General features: G+C 29.3%; 1 protein-coding gene across 7 annotated transcripts in view; it reads right to left on the bottom strand.

Moving 5' to 3' along the window:
- The window catches only part of LOC121129164 (dystrophin), a 371,133-nt gene that overhangs the window by 68,019 nt on the left and 282,517 nt on the right, over window positions 1–20,597 (bottom strand). For all 7 annotated transcript variants that reach the window (XM_071893614.1, XM_071893615.1, XM_071893616.1 and 4 more), the window contains 3 exons: window positions 20,401–20,551; window positions 20,178–20,329; window positions 10,861–11,004 (listed from right to left, as the gene is read on the bottom strand). In XM_071893614.1, the coding sequence (XP_071749715.1) occupies window positions 10,861–11,004; window positions 20,178–20,329; window positions 20,401–20,551 (447 nt within the window). The remainder of the gene's footprint in view (window positions 1–10,860; window positions 11,005–20,177; window positions 20,330–20,400; window positions 20,552–20,597) is intronic.

The raw sequence follows: 20,597 nt of genomic DNA, 5'->3' as shown, positions 1-20,597 counted from the left end.
CTATACAGATTTCATTTCAAATGACCTTCAAAAGTACAATTGATGATCATAGATGCACCACTAGGAGAAGGTCCTTAGCCACTCACTTTTTGAAAGACAATACAAATGACAAATTGAAAATGTTGCCATCAATATCATGATGTTATTTTCATATCACCTCCTCTTTCCTCAATTTTGGACTCGCTATGGAGATTTTAGTATCAATGAGAGTGTGAGAAAAAAATAATTTGTCACATAACTGTAAGAATTTCATTCTGAGTTTTCAAGACAGATGATAACGTCTCAATTAACTTTGTATTACTTCCTTTGTTTTTCATTTCTTCTTGTATATAATTACTCATACAATAAGGAAAATATTCTAAACAACCTACCGGTAGTTTTAGATATTTATGACCAATACCCCATTAAAAATGGGTGCCTGCGAATAAATAAAGATCTGAATACTTTTTATAATTTTACCCTTCGATGAGTAATGACTCTACTCATCAAAGGTAATACACAGTGATTTTTTTAGCAATTGAATTTCCAACTACCAGTCCACTAGACCTTTTCTTAGCCTGTATCCATATATTTACATCCCTTTTCTATAAAAAAACCATTCTAATGATGAGAATAAAATAAAAAGTTGCGTCAGAATGATTAATTTATAATGACAAAATAATAATAATAAAATCCAAGAATGAGATTAAAAGCATAATCAAATTTATTAAATTATGTCTGCCCTTTGTTCATGTCTTGAGAGATAAATGAATGTATTTATGTGTTTAATAGTATCAGGTATGTGGGTCGCTTTGAAGCATTTAGGTATTTTTGATAATGTGAATTACTTCTATATATGTATATATATCACATACCCACACAAAAGGACAACAAAGAGAGGAATGGTCAAAAGGAAAAGCAAAGAAAGAAGAACAAAAATGAAGAAATGAGACCAAGAGAAATGGAAAAAGAATTATTATGAAGTTTCTTATAACAGCTAGCTAATAGCATGTCTCTTCATAACAATGAATATATAAGGGTGTGTTGTTTTTGTGGTGATTCGATCAACTTTTTCGAATTTTGAAAAAAGATAAATTGGCAGAGAGGGGAAAAAATATATAATAATGGAATGCTGAACCATTCTCAGTGACAGTTTTCAGTCTTTTAACTACCTTGAACACTGTGGATGGGTCCACATACTTTTTTTTTAAACCTACAAAAAAGTAATTTTTTCATGTTTTTTATTTTATTTTATAAAGCTGTTATCTTTGTTATCTAGAAGAGAACACCAAACGTAAAAAGTAATCACTAGCAGATGAAAGATGTCGAGTAGCACAAGGCATTTGTTTGAGAGTAATAATTGTAAGTCCTTTTATAATTATATGTCGAAGTCGTAGTCATTCCTGCCTAAATAAATACTAGATACGGTTAATTTATAGTCTAATTTACCCTATTTCATGAAACTATATAACAGCTAAGCTGTTATCATCCCAAACGGTATTCATTTTTTTTAAATATAGGGGCAGATCATGTGTATTTGTATATAAATAATTTGTGTGAAATATAAACAAGAGGAAGTGAGCTTCAGAAGTTTATAATCTACTTCTGTAACCGTGGAGACAAGATCATTCTACGTTTTTTTTTAAAGAGAATGAACTATTAATTTGGTATTAAAGATGATTAATAATAGTTTAGATAAAATTAAAATATTATTGTTTCGTTCTTGATACATAATACAATATTAAAGTGAAACTACAACATTTTATTTGCAAGGACCTGTTTTTTCAATAAAGTCGAAACTGGAACCATTTGATTTGATTGTAGTTTAAAGATCCCAATATATTTATTGCAGTAATCAAAGTAATAATGGAAAAAATATTTAATAAATCTCCAAAATATGTATATATGAAGGAACACTATTTACTAACTTAAACTAAATATATTTCAACAAAGTTTTCAAATAAAAAAATAAAAGTGCTCTCAACCTATCTTGTCGTAAAAGTCCTATAACACTCCCACGAGAGTCTGCATCAATTAAAACCCATTAATTTTTGTCTAAAATAATTAAATGAGTTATATGCAAATAAGTTAATAAGGTAAAAGGAAATATGGATTAAATAAAAGTATATAATTTTATATGTAGACTTGGACTGACTTATTTTTTGTATGTAGCAAGAATATTTCTTACTCCGAAAGGCAGTGTCAAACAGTCGATTGACAGGAAGTCGGTTCGATGCCCCATGTCCAGATTAAAGGTTCTGAATTGGGGAAACATTCAAAATACATTCAATTTGGCATGAAATAGTGTTCCATTGTATTATAAATTTCCCAAATCCTTCCCAATATTTATAAAATTCTGAATTTCGACCCCCTATATAATGTATGGTTGTATTTTTGGAAATTTTTTCAACGTTTCTCCACTCTACAAAAGGCATTGGGTGATGTGATGATGTGAATCAATGCAATAGGATTAATACTATTTTATAACTGCCATCTCATCTTTTTTCTTTATAAAAAAACCCGAATAATTACTATGCATATTATAAGTAGAATTATGAAAATAAATAGATCTTATAATATATATGTAAATATGTATTTGTCTTTAAAGTCCAACATGAACACTTTTATGGTGTGTTTTAAACATAAACTGTACAACTGTATCGGTGGACAGTAACCATTTTTTTTTAAAACTAGCTATTTATTCTTTTTTACATAATAATCAAAAACATAGGAATTGATAAAAATTTTGATAATAGCCTTAAAAAACACTTATGAAAAAATATGAAACAGATGAAAAGTTGCGTTTGTGTATTGTTATTATTTTCTTTCCCAATTTAAATATAAATATAACATAATATACTCGTATTTTAATTATTGAAGAACGTATCCTATATTTCATCAAACTAATCATGAAGAAATACATGTATAACGACATCGACAAAACGAAACAGGAAATCAAGGTGACTATATATAACGTGTGTCATTTAAATATTCCTTTGTTTTTGTTTACAATTGTACTTGTGATGTCAGAGAGGAACCAATTTAGGGGAAAAATCCATAAAACTTCGATAATTCCAACAAATATAGTATTTTATTTTCTCATCAGACACTACTATTAATGTAAATTTTTATTCGCTGACGATTATAGTACTGAAGTTATTAACAAAAAAAAAGTTGTTTTTTTGAATTAAAAAATATGTTCAAACATAAATTTCCAAATAAGTATACAAAAATAATCGACACCTGATGGAATTTTATAGGTTGTCACAGCACAAATACGTATAGTATCTCTAGAAAAATATATAATTCTTGGAATAATATGAGCTATGACTGAACACAACTCAGTAACACTGAACTTGGCTCTGATGGGATGTCATCAAAAAAGTTGCAAGTTTCTTATTGGCACACCTTAGATATATTCACCGTGTGTCAAATAAGGGAGGAGGGAAATAAAACTGGTAGATCTGATTTGCAAGCGACCGCAGAACTGAACATAGAAGAGAAGAGAGTATTTTGACCGAGTTCTCATAAATAACAACAGTTAAACAATATTGAATTTTACTTAGAAATTAAAAAAAATAAAATTATATTTTTTCATAAATAAATGCCTATAATTTTCATGATGCTTCAATTTATAAAATTTCAATGTATTATCATATAATAATATTTATTTTTATGTTATAGTTCAAAACAGTTCATTCTCAAGGGGTTCTTAAAAGCTCAGCTCTAATTAAAAACTCTGCTGGATGCACAAATGTAATTATATAAAATAATAAACGGTTCGAAGAAAATTGAAACAATTATAGTAAATTTCCGTTTTGTACTGATTAGATTTTAAAATCTAAATTTTATCCTCACTGAGTGAGTTTTCAACATAAATAAAACAATATTAATGGATAGTAAAATAATTAATAATTTTAAACGATATCAGTTACACGAAAATAATGAAAAACTGACACATTATTAGAAAAATATGATCCTCAAAAACAGTTTTCATCCAATAGCTTAAAGACAGTGTATCAAAATATGGGATGTTTCATAAAAATAATGGGCATTATACTGTACAATTGTTATTTAACTCTTTACGCCCAGAATTAAATTTTAAATGCAAATTGTTTTTCTGTTTTTTTTTCGAAAGTTAGAAAAAATTTACATGGATATAATTAAACATGATCAATTTGTACCGCAGATGTGACTAAAAAGAGTCCCACCGATAAAAACTATTGTAGTATTTGTCTTAGTCTCAACTTATAATGTGTTTTAGTGACATAAACTGATACTTTCATAAACGTTCATGATTGTTTACAACAATTTAGCGTACCAGGACTTTTGTCCATCCCGTACAACGAAATGGATATCAAGGAGAACTGAAAGTTCACCAAAGTTTTGTATTAAAGTGATCCAATTTTCTGATGCATCACTAACTTAAAACTTAAACAAAACCTTTTCTCTAGCCAGTCGTTCTGTTTCTAAGCTTCATTTCTTTATTTATTCTTGATATGTGTATTTTTATATATGAGGTCACATAGGGGCGTAAAGGGTTAAGGACGTGTAGGGGTGTATAGTTTTTGCTTCTTGCTCAATTAAAGTGACCTGGTTTGACATAAAGACACTATCAATTAATACAACATACTTACATCTGTGAGTTTTAATCAAATATATTTAAAGATTCTTTATTCCGATTGTTTTCTTGTTTTTTTCAAAACAAAGAAATATTTGAATACGATTTTTCTTATTTTACAACTGTAGCCTGGGACTGTCACAACATTTAAAGAATAATTTTTAATACTTAAAATAGTTAGACATAGGTAACCACATAGGTATGTAGATTAAAAGTAAAGTATCTTATATTAAATAAAAACAAATTATCTGGCTATTATACAGTATATTATTTGTATTTTTATATAATTTGTCCACAACCTACTGACTCATATATGTAATCTCACAATAGATTAAAAAATTACTGTTGTTTTCTTTTGTCGGTGCACTGTTTCTCATTTAAAATTTTTTTTAATTAGTATTATATGACATTATTAATAAGATAATTATATTATTTTATAGAATGTATTTAAGTATTTAATTTCACCCGTCATGAAGTTAGTAGTAGCTATATTAGTTTGAAATTTATACTCTTTAGAAATAAAGTCTAATTCTTGAAGAGTGTCTTGAATCGGCTTACTGGGTGGAATAAGAATTATAATCTATCCCTTATATTTTATAGTATGAGTTCCAATTGTATTTATTCTTGGATTCAAGTAGAGAAGGGAATGGCCAACCCCGATCTGTTATGAAGTTGTAATCACATTATGAGTATTTATACAGGGTTGATATTATCTAGTGGTATACATACTTTAAATTTAATTCATCTGAAATTTATTTCTCAATTTTCTTCAACCAATATATGAAAGATATGTTTTGTTACTCAAGGTTCCTTAGGTAAAGTTTTGACTCAATTACAAACAAAACAAACGATAACCAATAAAATGGAGCAACAAAGGAGTGTCATTTTGAAACTTCTCTCTCTCTCTCTGTCCTCTAGGCTATAGATAAGGAGCTCAGGCGCAGCTTGAGTGAGACATATCTTCACGAAAATAAACCCAGCCATGGTCTTGGGTGTTGTGGCCAGTGCAGCCTTATACTGCCTTCCAACTTTTGTGGGGAGGAGGACCTTCGAATTTCTGTATAAGAAAGTGCTAGTTTGGGCCAGAGAAAAGTTCGGGGATAACTTTGTTTTCACTACAGACGTCCGGAGGAGAAGGCGTATACTACTCCTCACAGGAGAGTCCATTTTCTAAAGGTTTCCATCAAGAAGGGGGGATAAAGCTCGAGTCTGACTAAATCAAGACCTGCAAGAGAAGTGATTAGCAATTCTTCAATTCGAATCCTTGCCATATTTTTTCTTCTCATTATATCAGTTTTATGTCCTATTTTGTCTCTGATTCGAACTCCTTACATTCTTGGTGTCTGCATATAAATTTTGGGGCAAGATTCTATCATTTTTCTGATAGAAACCAACAGTTTAATATATATCAAAGTAATATACATTACATATTGTTATTAAAATATTGAAAAGGAACATCAATTTAATCAAAAATAACAAATGCGACGTTTAAGTCTTATTTATTTATATGTTAAGGATAAATATGCTTTAGACAAAATTGGTTTAAGGCAAAATGTCCTAAGGAGTAATGGTTTAAGGAAAAATTATAATAGGTGAGAATCGACACTTTTTTTTTTCTTAAATAAACATTTTTAATGACAGTTAGAATTTAAAAAAAAAAAAAAAAAAAGTTTTTTTACATTCTTTTAATTTCATTTACTCAATCTTTCTTAATTAATATTTGTCGATAATGATATGGAATGTTTCTTATTTCCATCCAAGTAGCCTTTAGAAATTTGTAGGTGAAAGAGTCATTGTAATTCTTTTAAACAATAAAAAAAACCGGAACTTTTCAGTTATTACTTGAGAGATCTACATATATAAATGTATATATAATAAGTATAAAGCAGAGTAAAGTTTTTTTTATCTGGATAAAACTTATAAATGAAAACAAAAAAAAAAAAAGTTCGCTAATGTTTTGCTTGTCTTTTTATTTAAAATATTTATTTAATTATAGAGTTATTTCTACTGGTTTTTTTATATTATATATAAAACTTCTTTGACTTAAAAAAAACAAAAACATATAATCGTTATTTAAATGGGTTTGAAGCCATTCTTATCAAATTATTTGGATATGGCTCTCTATTTGGTTATATATATATATATATTAGGGTGGAGCGGATGTGTAACCTCTCAAAATGTTCAGGATCTCAAATATTTTCTTTTGGTTTAAATATATCATAGACACATTATAAACTGTATTTTGAATGGCCTTTACAACCTTTTTCCGGATTTTATTTGAGGAAAATACTTATATTAGACTATTTTATATATCAAATTAAAAAAATATATATATTATTTATTAACAAAATGTAATTTTGAGGTCTTTTAGGGTCGAGGGAAACAGAGGACTATACAATAAAATATATAGCCATTATATCAGGGATGTAAAAATTGTTGATATTGCATTTAGTGATGATGCACACTTGAGAAAATGTCATTTAAAATATGATAGCTTTGAGAGGTGACATATCAGCTTACATTAACATTTTTCTTTGCCATCTTTGATAAACATTCTTTTCAACTATATTGCTTTTGTTTCTTGATAAGTTTGAGTTTTACTAAATTGGGAGGAATGATTTGACTAAGAACATTAATAAATTGCAAGTTAGTGAATAAATATGTTATTTACAGGGTTGATCTTATCTAGGGATACACTTTTTATTATTTTCAATCCGAAATGGTATTGCTGCAATATCCCAGAGGAGAACAACATGAAATCTTATTTATGAACAGAGTCAACTGAGACGGTTGGAAAGAAAAAAGAAGTTTCAAAATTTTCTCAAGGCCAACAAAATTTCGTCCAAAATTATCCTCTTTTCTGCTAAAAAATTTTCAGCTGTTATTTTTACCCTGTTAATACCCAGACCTGTATGAGAGACATCTTTCCTGACTTTTTGACCTCAACATGTGACCACCTTCTTCTCCAGATAGAAATGTCTTGTAATAATCTATCTAGGTGTGCTAATTTCCGCTGGAGTATCCATTCTCTATAGGGTTCCATAAAAAAGGATTTGACCCAGCTCGAGTCTAACTGCTTAATGAACGCTTTCAAGGAATTTAGGCACAGTATTGCGTCAATTATCAGTATTGATGCCTACATATTGAATAAAAGTTGTGTTGATCACTATTTTGATATGATTTTGAAAAATAATGTCCTCACAATACCTCCTGTTTAAATTTTACCCTTGAAAAGTTAAAAATAAAAACACTTGTCACACTAGATAATATCAACCTACTATTAATTAACTATACTCTGGCCGAGCGTTCGACAATTTTCACATCCCTTTACCTATGTGGATGTCAATTTTTTTCAGTAAAACTCCGAATCATTCCTTTGGCCATAAATTTTTCAGATATTGGTGTTTCAAAATTAAATAAACTCTCCCTCTCTCTCTTGTTCATTTTTTGCATCATCAAACATTGACGTGGTGACCACAAACCAAAGCAGCAACTGTTTTCGTTCTATTCTTCCCCCTTTATAGTACTCGGTCCATCAAAATGACTTGCCAATAATGAAGAACTAATTACTATGTATCCTTTTAAATTGGACTCCATCCTAATATACTGTCAAGACGAAACGAGAAAGGCAAAAAAAGAAGAAGACACATTTTAGGGATGTAGAAAAAATTTACATTGTCATATTCTAAATTAATATTAATTTATCTAGATATGATTTATACAATACGAAATATATATACATACTCAGTATAGATCTTAAATAAATAAAGTACACGCTTGAGCTCAGCCATATTTTTAATCATACAAATATATTGTTCTATCTACCAACATATGTCAATAGTTCTCTCATATTTATGTATATGGGTTACATTTATTTAGCATATAAAATGTATAATCTTTTGATTTTCTATGAAAAGTTTGAGGTTAATGTAAATAGTTAAAAAATACTCTAATCGATGTTGATATATGTATATGTAAATATATATTTCATCATTCAGGAATGATTAAGAACAGAAAGAGGAGAAAGGTGGAGGATTGTATATGATAATGAAGTCTCAAGGATCGTTCTAAATATATAATTTGAGATATTTTATGTCTGTATATTCAAGCTATGTAAATGTATACTCAAATTAAATAATGTACTCAAAAAGTTAGGGAGATAGTTGTTGCAAGACTTTTTGCTTTGTTCTCTATTATTTCTTGGCGAGGATTTGACTTAGATGACCGTTCTCATTTGCTCGGACATGTCCATAGTTTACATCCTGTTCAGAGAGTCTGGGTGACTTTTTTTTTTTAATTGATGAAATTATCAGGGTTCAATGGAGGTAAGAAGAGGATATAGACGTGCAAAAAAGGACGTTTAGCCACATCTTAGCATAATATACAATAGAGATTTTTCCAATAGAAAAAAAGGCAATTTAATAATAATGATTTAAAAATCTAAAGAAATAAACAAGAATCCCAGGTTAAGCATAAACTATAATATTTTTTTTTTGAAGTATTTGATAATACGGCACTAATTGGGCAACATGTTCTCTTTTTTTAAATCAAAATAGGATCACTATATATTAATTGTGAATTATCAAAAAGTGGGATGACACTATTACAAAAATATTTCACCCTTCGAAATCAGTTTTATCAACTTTTTTGGAGAAAATTTGACTAAAACTTTTTAGAAATAATCTTCATAATAATATACAATTGTAGTAAACTCTTTATGCCTCGATTTTTTTTTATCGGTCTTCCCTACTTTTATTTTGCATTAAAAAAATATATAATCATATACATATACCATTTTTGCAAGCTTTATAATTGAAAAAAAAAATCATTTTACCAAACATAGTTTGGATAAAAAACTTATACAACCAAGAAATATTCGCATGTCAATTAATTATATTCTTCTATCTTTTATATTCATGTATGAAATACATGATTTTATCTTGTACATTTAGATTTGTATATCTGAGAAGTATACAACATTTTGTCTATATTATGCCAATCCTGCCAAATGATGGCAGTCTTACTCCACTTTCAAAGAGGAAGAAGGACCGGACCATTTGTTATAAATGATAACTGATTTACAAAAAAAAAAAAAAAAAATGTTCAACAACTTGCACATATTTTCTTGTTTTTGTTTAAAATAAATATATATATATATTTTTTTTTTTGGAAAAAAGCTCATTCTACGTACAAACTTCCAAAAAACTCAAAAAATGTAACCATATATTCAAAGGTGGTCTGAAAAGTTTCCACACGAAACAAATTTTTATTTATAAATTATTTTATTTTTCAACATTTATAACACTTCCAAGTAGTAGCTTTTCTCAGCAAAATCATTATTCACAAGACACCTTTTGTTTTAGGCTCAATGAATCAGAGTTGAATTGACTTAAATCCATCAAATTTTAACACCACAACCCTTTATATGTCTGCTATTGTTTGAATCTATTTAAAGGTGACACTTTCAGAAAAAAAAAGAGAGCTTGATACTCGATTTTGTCCATTTTTACAAAGAACATCTTCACCAACTGACTCAAACGACTGTAACATATCAACTCTGCGTCCAAAATGACTAAAAATTTGGGATGTAACTTTCAAGAGATGCTAAATAAATGTAACTAGCTTTTATTTAAGAGTACTGGCATCTTCATATTTGAGGTCAGATACTTTTCAGACGACCCTCGTATGGTAAAGAATTAGCTGGTTTAGGTATGAAAATCCTGAAAATTTGAGTTTATTTAATTTATTACTTCCAGAGACGTCTAATGTTAACAAAATTTAATATATTTTCCTCAAAAAATGGCCCTGACGTTTGACCAAACTCTCACTCAACATTAATAACCCACTCATTTTTTACTCAATCACGGCCAATCAATTATATTTAAAAACTGGTCTTCCATATTATATTGTGGCAGATGACATAGTTAACCAAAATATCATTTCTATATTCTCTGTTACATACCTAAAATTGTCTCTGAAAAAGTGTTCAGTAAGTAATACTAGTTATTTTTTGCGAGGTTATATTTCTGTATAAACTCATTTTACATGAGTATAAGTTACTTTTTTGGAATTAATATCAATATGTTAATTTACACAAAACTTTTGAACATCATTGAATTAGTCAATTCTGAGATATTTGGTTAACTCATGCGTTCGTTTTGGTGTAGAAGGACCCAAAAATATGTTTCATCAATTTGCCCATCTCATAAATATTAATTTTTTTTTAAGGCAATAATCCTTTGATGTGAAAACTTTCTTACCTTTAACTGATTCCGAAACTGATTCAATTGTGCCTCACTTCCTGATATCGTGTTACTTGAATTTGATAGCATTAGCTGACTCCTCTCTGCATCACTGAGTCGTGACATCAAACTCTCTAGACTTTTTCCAAAGGCATGTACTCTCTGAAAATATATTAAAAAATCAATTATTAATGTACATAATCTTTTATTTGCATATGTGAGTCACAAATATAAATAAGTTATAATTTTTTCACTAAAAAATGAATACTCTACGAATCCTTACACCTCGATCTTTAGTTTTTATTCGATATACTTTTTGAGTGACTAATTTTGGTTTTTATAATTCACTTCATTAGCCTTCCTTTACATTTTGGATTAGAAAGAAACGGTATGTGTGTTTTTATTAATTGACTCTTCCTTATACGAAAATTCATCATTTATCTTTATTATTCCTGTTTGTCCTGGTATTTTTTGGAATATTCTAGAAATTATTATCAATTTTTTATTGTTTTGAATATTTCTAATCCAGGTTTTTTTATTCAATATGTATTTATTAAATTATAATAGGATTTGACAGATGAAAATACTAAGAAACGAAGCAATACAAAAAAAATGAAATGCTTCCATATTATGAAAAATGCAGGCCCCGTCGCCACGGAAATGTTCTTAAAACAATGCTATATTTAATTCATTTGAATTAAACAACTTTCACAATAGTAAAGGGGGGGGGGTGAAAGGAAATTCAATTTTTGGTTCTGAAATTCAGTAATATAACTTTAAAACTCTTAATTCTAAATCTAACGTCGTAAAACAAGAAAAGAAAATGGCTACATAGAGGTCAAAAAACACCAATTGAATACTAAAACTTACAGTTCATCCTAAAAATTGGACACCCTAGAGAAGGGAGCGGATTGCAAATTGAAAATTATTGTTTCAATACTCCTTAAAAATACTCTTACATCCAAAAAGTTGAGCTAAAATTGAATTTGCTCATTCTCATCAATTAACACCATCCCCTACTAATTGGGGAATACGGGCATTCTGCTTATAAAAATTAACTCATCCTCTTAATTTTTGAAATTTTCTTTGAGAACATATGTAGAAGTTGTATCAGTTATTTCACGTATCAACATCATTTTTAGATTTTTTCACTCTGGATGTATCAAAAAAGCCAGAATTTAATAAATATTTTGCGATTTCCTTGGAAAACGTTTTGGATGTATGGACTTCAAACGTTTTCGTGGACAAGGAACACAATCACTTTAAATTATCTAATTATGTCATCGGATATCTTTTTTCTCAAAGTTACGTTTTTTTTATGACAATCTTTCAGGCGGGTTTTTTACAATGTTATCATCCCTAAGAGTAGAACCAAAGAGTTATTAGCGTAACAATTTAAGTTTATGTTGGACTCAGCGAAAAATTGAGGATTGAAAAAGGACTAATTCCTCTCTATATACTTGCTTGACTAATACTGATTTTATTTTCTCCATCTAATAGCACCTGATGTAATTAAATATCTTGACAGCTATCCTCCACTCCTCTAAAACATAAATCATCTCTCTGGGTTATTAGTATGTTATTTTTAATACCCGAAAATGCCTACGAGTTACAACCATAATGATATATATTCAGGGTTGAAATTATCTAGTGGTACAGTTAATTTAAACTTAAACAAATGGGAAATTTAGTCGTTGATGGTTTTAAAAATAAGTCAAATATATTTTTTGTAGTTCAAGTTTCCTTATGTTAAGTTTCAACTTATTAAATTCAAAACAAACGAGAACGAGTCAAATGGAGCTACAAAGAAGGGAAATTTATTAGCTTCTCTCATTGCAGCAGGTCCCCCATGGCCATAGCCAAGTAGCTGAGGAGGAACTTCAGTGAGACATGTCTTTATAACAAATTTACAGCTGTAACCATGGTCTTGGGTGTTTGGGCAGCACAGCCGAAGCCCACCGTTCGCACTTTTGTAGAAAGGAAGAAGCAGCTCAATGTAAATACTTACATCGGGCTTCTGGCTAAGAAAGTACTACTTTGGGCCAAAAAATGTTCAGAGACAACTCTGTTTGCACATCGGGTCCCCAAGACCAAGATCTTCCTGATATACAACTCTCTGGACTTTTGGGACCTCAACAAGTGACTGCACAACACTATCTAGGCACGTCTGGAGAAGAGGGTGCGTGACACTCCTCATAGGAGTGCACAGTCTCTAGGAGCCTCTATCAAGAAGAAATGGAACAAGCTCGATTCGACTACATAGTCAAGGTATGCAAAGGATTAAGGACTGGAATTAATGCAGTTATTAGAGCTGAGGACTCACATATTGAATTAAAGTTGTGCAGAACACTATTTTCTGATAATTTTGTTAATTAAATACCCTCACACTTGGTTAAATTTAATTGTTGACAAAAAAAAAATGTACCCCTAGATAAGATAACCCCTGTTATCCACGCGGTTTTTGCCGGTCCTTTTGTTTCATTATTTCTGAATGGCTCATTTTTATGAACAAGTAAGTGCACTTTAAGCTCAGCGCATCAAATTCAAAAATAAAGTGGGAGTAAATATGTTTATGGGTGTAAATTCTAAGCATTTTTAGCTTGGAAGTTTATTTGTCTGTTGCAACCTGAAATATGTTTGTTTATGTGTTCAAGCTGTTAACAATTTTTTTTCATTCTGGAAGAGAAAATATTTACGTATAAAGTGTATCCACAAGTTTGACGGCGAGTAACACTATAATTTCGTGGGCAATTATTTTCCCTATTCATAAAGCAAATTTTGTCTGTTTATTGACGCCTAATAGCTCCAAGAAATGCCTTGTACTTGCTTTAGTATAAGATAAAAACTTTTGTTTTGAAGTAAAATAACAAGAAGGACTAACGTCTTATGTCTTTACTTCATTCCCTGACTATTATGTTGCTGTAATTCGGTAATTTACCTCTCATTTGGATCAAAGTGTTTTATAAGTAAGTAATGAACAATTTTCTTCATTTACTTTTTTATATTTTTTCATTAGATGTGCCTCAGGTGTAAGAAAATAGAAATAATAAACTGGGAGAAAGAAAAATTAGAAAAAAAGTAGGAAAATAAGACGAGAAAGTAATTCTTTCTTTCTATCCTCCTCTCCTCTTCTCACAGATATTGTTATTATTAAACTACTATCATTATTATAAGACACACAGCTCTTTGATACATATACACATCTGTCTATTAAAAATGCAAGTAGATCTAATAGGGTAACAAAGATTAATATGTCTGTTTCGCTTGTAAATTGTAAGCGTTTATAATTTGTTTAAAAAGCGAAGAGTCACTTCGTAAGCCTGACCAAAAAAGTGGGTGGAAAGAATTTTGTGAGGGTGGAGAGACACCTTTTGAGACCAAAAAAGAAAAAAAAACTCATTTCTTCCGTTGCAAGACTCTTTTGAACTCATTTTTTTACACTTTACAGCCCTGACGGAAGGCCTGCTGTATCCAAACATTGAACCACTGTCAACCAGAACTTGGACGACATGAAAGAGGACTATATCCGCAGCGGGGGCCAGGCCTTCCGCCGCCTGGAAGCCATCATTGCTGCTCAGGGTGGTTAAGAGAGCTCAAACACACATTTATTTATAGTATTAATTTTAATTCTATTTTTAATTAATAAATTATATCTTGTTGAAGCTTAGAATTAATTGATTTTTAAAGAATACTCGTGTTCAAAATTGGTTGTATTTTGGGCATGTTAAAAAAAAGATCTAAAATTAACATAGTAACCCTAACCATTTGAATAATTTTCGAGAGGTACGCAGCGTAGCTGTTTTGTTTCTCAATTAGATCCGCTGCAAGGGGTTGTAAGTAGAAATAAATAAATCAAAATCCCACTACGTATAATTACATGTCTTTTATAGAAGTACCATGATACCCATGCATTCAAGTTGTTACTACATATACTTCATTGGTATTGGTTCTTAGAGCTCCAATACGTCATTAAAATGATATTTCAATGACGGAATGACGTTACCTTAAGTTAGAAAACTCTTATATATGTAAAATAAACAGTAATGAAAAATACTTTATATAACATGTAATCCAGGTTAAATTATATTTCATGCAGGCGCCATTGGGGTTTAGTCGAAAAAGTAGTGAACAGTTAAAGAAATTTAAAAAAAGTTCAACCTTAATAAAAGTAAACAATTTCGTTATTTGTTGATGAAATTTCTTTATACATAACAACGAATCGGTATTATTGGTATTGTCCATAAAGATGGAATCCAAATCAGAACCAGTTAAAAATATGGTATTGGTGCATCCCTAATTTTAAAATGATCCTATTCTATTAATACTTAGATTTAATAGTAATAACTATAACGGAATAATTACTAGTTCACGTCACAAGGGATCACTTGAACCTACTTTTCTTAGCTAAAAAGTGGAGTGAAACTGGATTGTAGTCCTCAGTTCTATTTTTATACAGGTTTCAGGTAAAAATACTGGTTTTGTGACAAAACTAGGGTACAATATGTTTATTAAAATAATGTGCCTCGGAGTTATGTAGATGAAATTTAATCATACATATAACTATTTATTCCATGTTTAATTAAAAATGTTAATAGTTTATGGGAACTGAGAGCAGGCTTCACGTGTTTCTTATGATTGCCGTCAAATGAAACTACACACCATACTCTCTATTTTTATTCATAGGTACACAAATTCATAAAGTAATTGGATAAACAGCATTTTATAAGGAGTGGAATAATTATATTTAAATATATATATATATATATTCGTCAGTAGGAGAGACCGAGAAACATTGCAATGAACCTGTGATGAAATTTGATTACGATATTTTATTGAATATGGTGATTTTTTTTATTTTGTCAATTGTAAGTTGGAGAAACAACTCGAAACGGTAACAATAGTCACTTTTTCTAAAACATCCAAAAAGTTACCACAATGAAATTTGAGGGCATCTACAAGATTATATTTTAGTTGGAGGCTTGGTTTTTTTTTTTTTTTTTTCAAATAAATGCAAAAAATAATTTTCTTGGAAAAAATTTCAAAATTTTAGAAATCAAATATTAATTTTATATCAAAAGTCCAGAACTATAAACAAGGACCAATGGTAATCTATTTTATTTAAAAAAAAAATTGGGGATTTGTTCTTGTTTCGTGGTCTCCCCTACGTGTGAAAATGGCTGGGAGAAGGGGAGAAGACTCCCTGCAATCCTCTTGTTCGTAACTATTTACTCCTCAGATAAGAAATTTAAAAGTAATTATCGTAATTCGATAATATAAATAAAATCTTTCTTATCTTTGTTTGTAGTTCTTTTACCACCCGCATTTATATTACAAAAACAAATTAAACAAGGGATGTTAGAACTATTCTACAAATAATGTAAAACGTCAAACATATCGTCATGTATATATAAACGAGCATTTTGTAAAGGTAAAATATAGTTTTATAATTAGAATAGGAATTACAGTTGATACTTTTGGTCTTTTTTGATATTATTTTCAGTCGAGTCATGGTCGTAACCAATGTTGTGTCAGTCCTTATATAGAACAGAAAAACCGTGGTCCAGTCCCACTGGTCAGTTCTTAACCCCCTTCAATGTGTGAATTATAATTTGTAGGTGAAATTTTAAATTCGTATAACTACATAATTTATATGAGGAAAATTTATTTCATAAGACTGAAAATTAACATACTCTTTTATAAAGATTTCATCATTTTTATTCAGATATTTTGTAAGATAAACCTAATAGAAATTGGAGTTAGAAAGCAAATTATGTATATTTAAGTACTTCTTAACAGAGACACAACTGTCCGCCCCCCCCCCAAAAAAAAATAACTTGCACCTTCAAGCTTGGATTTCAATATCAATCATATTAAATACATAGAATGCAGATAAATATTATTTAATAATAATAACGAATGATAAGTCTCGCTCCTGCCTTCTGTTTGCGCTCTACAAAATGCCCATTTATGCATACGTCTAAATATGAAAGGACCATAGGAATAGAAAAATATAATCCCACTGACAAAACACCAATCACGTGATTATCAATTGTCCGAATGTACAGGATATTACAAGATAAGTTGTTTATCTGCTAGGAGTAATATAGATGTCATGAATATTAATCTCAATTGTTTACGAAAAATACATAAATGCACTCATTTAAATGACTTAGAAAGGTGAATTCGGCAACTAGACAAAATAGTTGCATGCGTTAGTAGGAAACATGATAAAGTTAGATCACGTTTTACAAAAGCTATATCTTGGAAGGAAAAAGGTTATGACATATTTAAGAGTGTTTTGCCAATCTGTTTTAATGTTTTGGTTGTTATTAAACTCCTTTAAATTTCATTGAAGCTACACTTTATTGATAATAGTTTTCAGTATGATTTTGTTACGTTTAGTTGGAATAAATGCAACTTTATGTTGTTGTAATAATATCTTCTTTTTTAAGATTAATTAGTTTATTTTTTTCTAGGTTTGAATAATACAATTAATGTATTCGCTTATAAGTCGTATTTTTGTTCTTAAATACTTTTATAAATGTGAAGCGTTAGTGGTGCTACTAACTAATTGATGTTTTTTTTCTTAATATCTTGCACACAACTTCATCAAAAGTGATGAATAATTATCTAATACTCCAAATTCGTTTGAAGTAATAAACATTTCCTAGAAATCGTTTAAATTTCAAAAATAGTAACAAATTTTATATTTTGCTTATATCCCAAACACATGTTATTAAGATTAATTTAAAAAAAATAAAGTGTGTATTATTTAACAATGTTTTATACTCATGAATGCATTTTTAAAGTTTTAGTTCATATTTAAGAGTGCAAAATAGATGAAGTAGTTATCAAAAGTGTAAAAAATATCATTAGTTTCATGATGAATAAATGCCAACAAATTATCTTGCAATACAATTGTCTGATTTCATGGGCAACGATTGACCTAAGAACAATAACTACCATCAAAAAAGGATGTTCACCAACGGAGCCATAATTAATAGGCAGAATTGACATTCTTGTAAAGAAAAGAAGAGTACAAAGAGAAGGCAGGAGTGAAACATATGGTACTATTGATTAATGTTTATTACTAAAAATAAGTTGCCTATTATGTTAGGATTTGGGAGGATAGAATATTACGTGTTTCTGCTCTACAAATGAGAATGAGTTATATTTTCCTTACACTAATGCTATTTTAAATGTAGAAGGTTCTCCTTTTTATATTTGTAATTAATTTTCTCAACCTGAAAATCATATAAACGGCAGCTGATATTAACAATGCTCTTAATTCAGCAATACCATATGTCTGGTCCCACCTTTTCCTCGCACTTGTACTGAAATCCCATTTCTAATAATTAAACACATGTTTTTTATTATGGGGGGATTTATTGATTTGATTAAATATATTTCTCCCTCTGTGAATGTTAAATATAATTTACATTGAATTGAATCCTTTGATTTTTATAAATAAATATAAAAATCCTATGTAGTACCCTTTTAGAGTTTTAAGTAAGTAAAGTTAGCTGTTCTGAATAATACAAGAATAAACACATGAAAAAAGTAAAAATAAAATTGCTATTTCAATAAGCTAGTTGTGGAGGAAAAAAGAGGTAAGACTAATAATCAAACAACAAAACATATACGTAAATTGTGTTCACTCGCCCTCAAAAAAAAAAAAAAAACTAGGATGGGCACTTTTGAAGAGCGCTAGAATAATAAAATTGTAACATTTTTCATCAAAAATCACATCCTTAACAATGACAAGAAGCATAAGATGACCTTTTTAAACCTATCAGAATAATATTGATAATTTTTTCGCATTTATATATTTTCTTTTTCTTTTCTCAGAGTCTCTTTAACTACAGCTAGGGTTGCAACTTTTGTTTAGATTACTGAGCACACCAGTAATTGCTATTTGATTCCTCTGTTTCATTTATGAAACATTTGTTATTGACCCTAATCAGGAAAAAACTCCTGATAGAACTGATACTTGTACATGTAATGTAAACTTTTTCTAAACAAAAGTTGCAAACCTATCTAAAGCTAATTAAAGTAGTTCCACCTTGTGGATAATATTATTTTAAGTTTGCTCATAGACTATTAAATTAATCACATAATCAATCAAATATGAGTCAACGCTTTGTTGGAAAACTGGGACTTTCATTACCCCAAACTTTATAAACGTAACTTCTTAATTGGTTTCATAATCTGAATTCTGGAAAGGATTAATATACTTACCAATGTAAGTTGACATTTTAGTAAATTTAAATAATTTGGTAGTTTTTAAATGATTCATTTGCTTTTCACTTTTTTCATTTAGGAGACAAACACTTTTTTTATTTTGTAAAATAAGATATTATTTGAGACGCATTGAATATACAACCTCATCAAAATTGGTAATTACATATTTGGTCCCGAAATACGTTAAAATTAACAAATATTTTACATAAGCTTGTATCAAAAAAATCATTCTTATGTTTCAATACATATGTTATTGACAAATTATATCTTGTTGATACAAGTATCTCAAAGTATTATTATTGAAATTATTCTGCAAAAAGATTACATGTTTTGTCCATACCTTGAACTTATTCAATAATTTCATTTTAATTTAGTTCAATTAAATAGAACAAGTAAATAATACGTGTCCTTGGCGAATAATAAAGGATCTCAAATATGGGGATGCATATGAGGAAAATGACTTCCATGAAGATTATCAAGATGTCGATGAACTTGATTAAATATGCCATCTTGATGCTGATGGCAACAATATTGATGTACTTATTGCTAACGAGGCCAGATAATGATCTATCGTCAGGAGATTATAAAAGAAAATATAAGCGTGCAACAACGCCCTATATGACTCACTATGAACAAGCCAGGGTATTAGGAACCAGATCATCTGAAATAACTATGTGTGCACCAGAGTTTACGAGAAGGAAAATACCCATTATTATTCGGAGGTATCTCCCTGACGGATCATCTGAGGATTGGGCCATTATAGTTAATATTTGAACAACTTCCTTTCATTATACAAAAGATAATTATTATTTTTGTAATGATATAATTCGTCAAGTTCTACCTACAATCATCACCTATGTAAACTTATTGTTTTTTAACCTCAAAAATTAGTGTTCGAAAGTCAAATACACAATTGTGCAATTATTCTTTTCAAAAGAAAGTATTTTTCCTGATATTTATGTACAATTGCAAAATGGATTCAATAGTTCAAAAAATATTACAAAATTAAAATATATAACATTACTAATTGCGGTAGAAAAGATGTTTACTAACAAGGGATTGATAATAATTGAATAAATGTTGAATACACTTACAGGAAGTACCTCTTCTAATTTTCTTTGCCATTCATCCGACAATGTGAGAAGATTATTCCATTTTTCCGCTAGTCTCTCCACTTCACGATGTATGCCACGATTAATGTCTTCAGTATTATTGCGAGAATCACTATCTGTGTCACGTTGTGTTGCTACAAATAATCAAAAATTGATAGAAAATACGTAAAAAAAAATGGACAAAAATTTTTATATATTTATTTACCATCACTCTCTGAAGTATTATCAGAAAAGTTTGCTGAGTCATTATTGCTATTATTAGATATGGAGTTGATATGTTGTTGACCAGAGAGTAAATTGTTTTCTACAACAATTCTCTTATTTTCTAAATCACGCAAAAAGTTTCTAATATCCTCCTAAAAAGATAAAAAAATTAAGTATTAATAGAAAATAAACGTTTTT

The sequence above is a fragment of the Lepeophtheirus salmonis genome, chromosome 14 (assembly GCF_016086655.4).
Source record: "Lepeophtheirus salmonis chromosome 14, UVic_Lsal_1.4, whole genome shotgun sequence".
Classification (NCBI taxonomy): Eukaryota; Metazoa; Arthropoda; class Copepoda; order Siphonostomatoida; family Caligidae; genus Lepeophtheirus; species Lepeophtheirus salmonis.
Note: the sequence above shows the minus strand (reverse complement) of the source record. Positions and strands in the feature narration are given on the sequence as shown.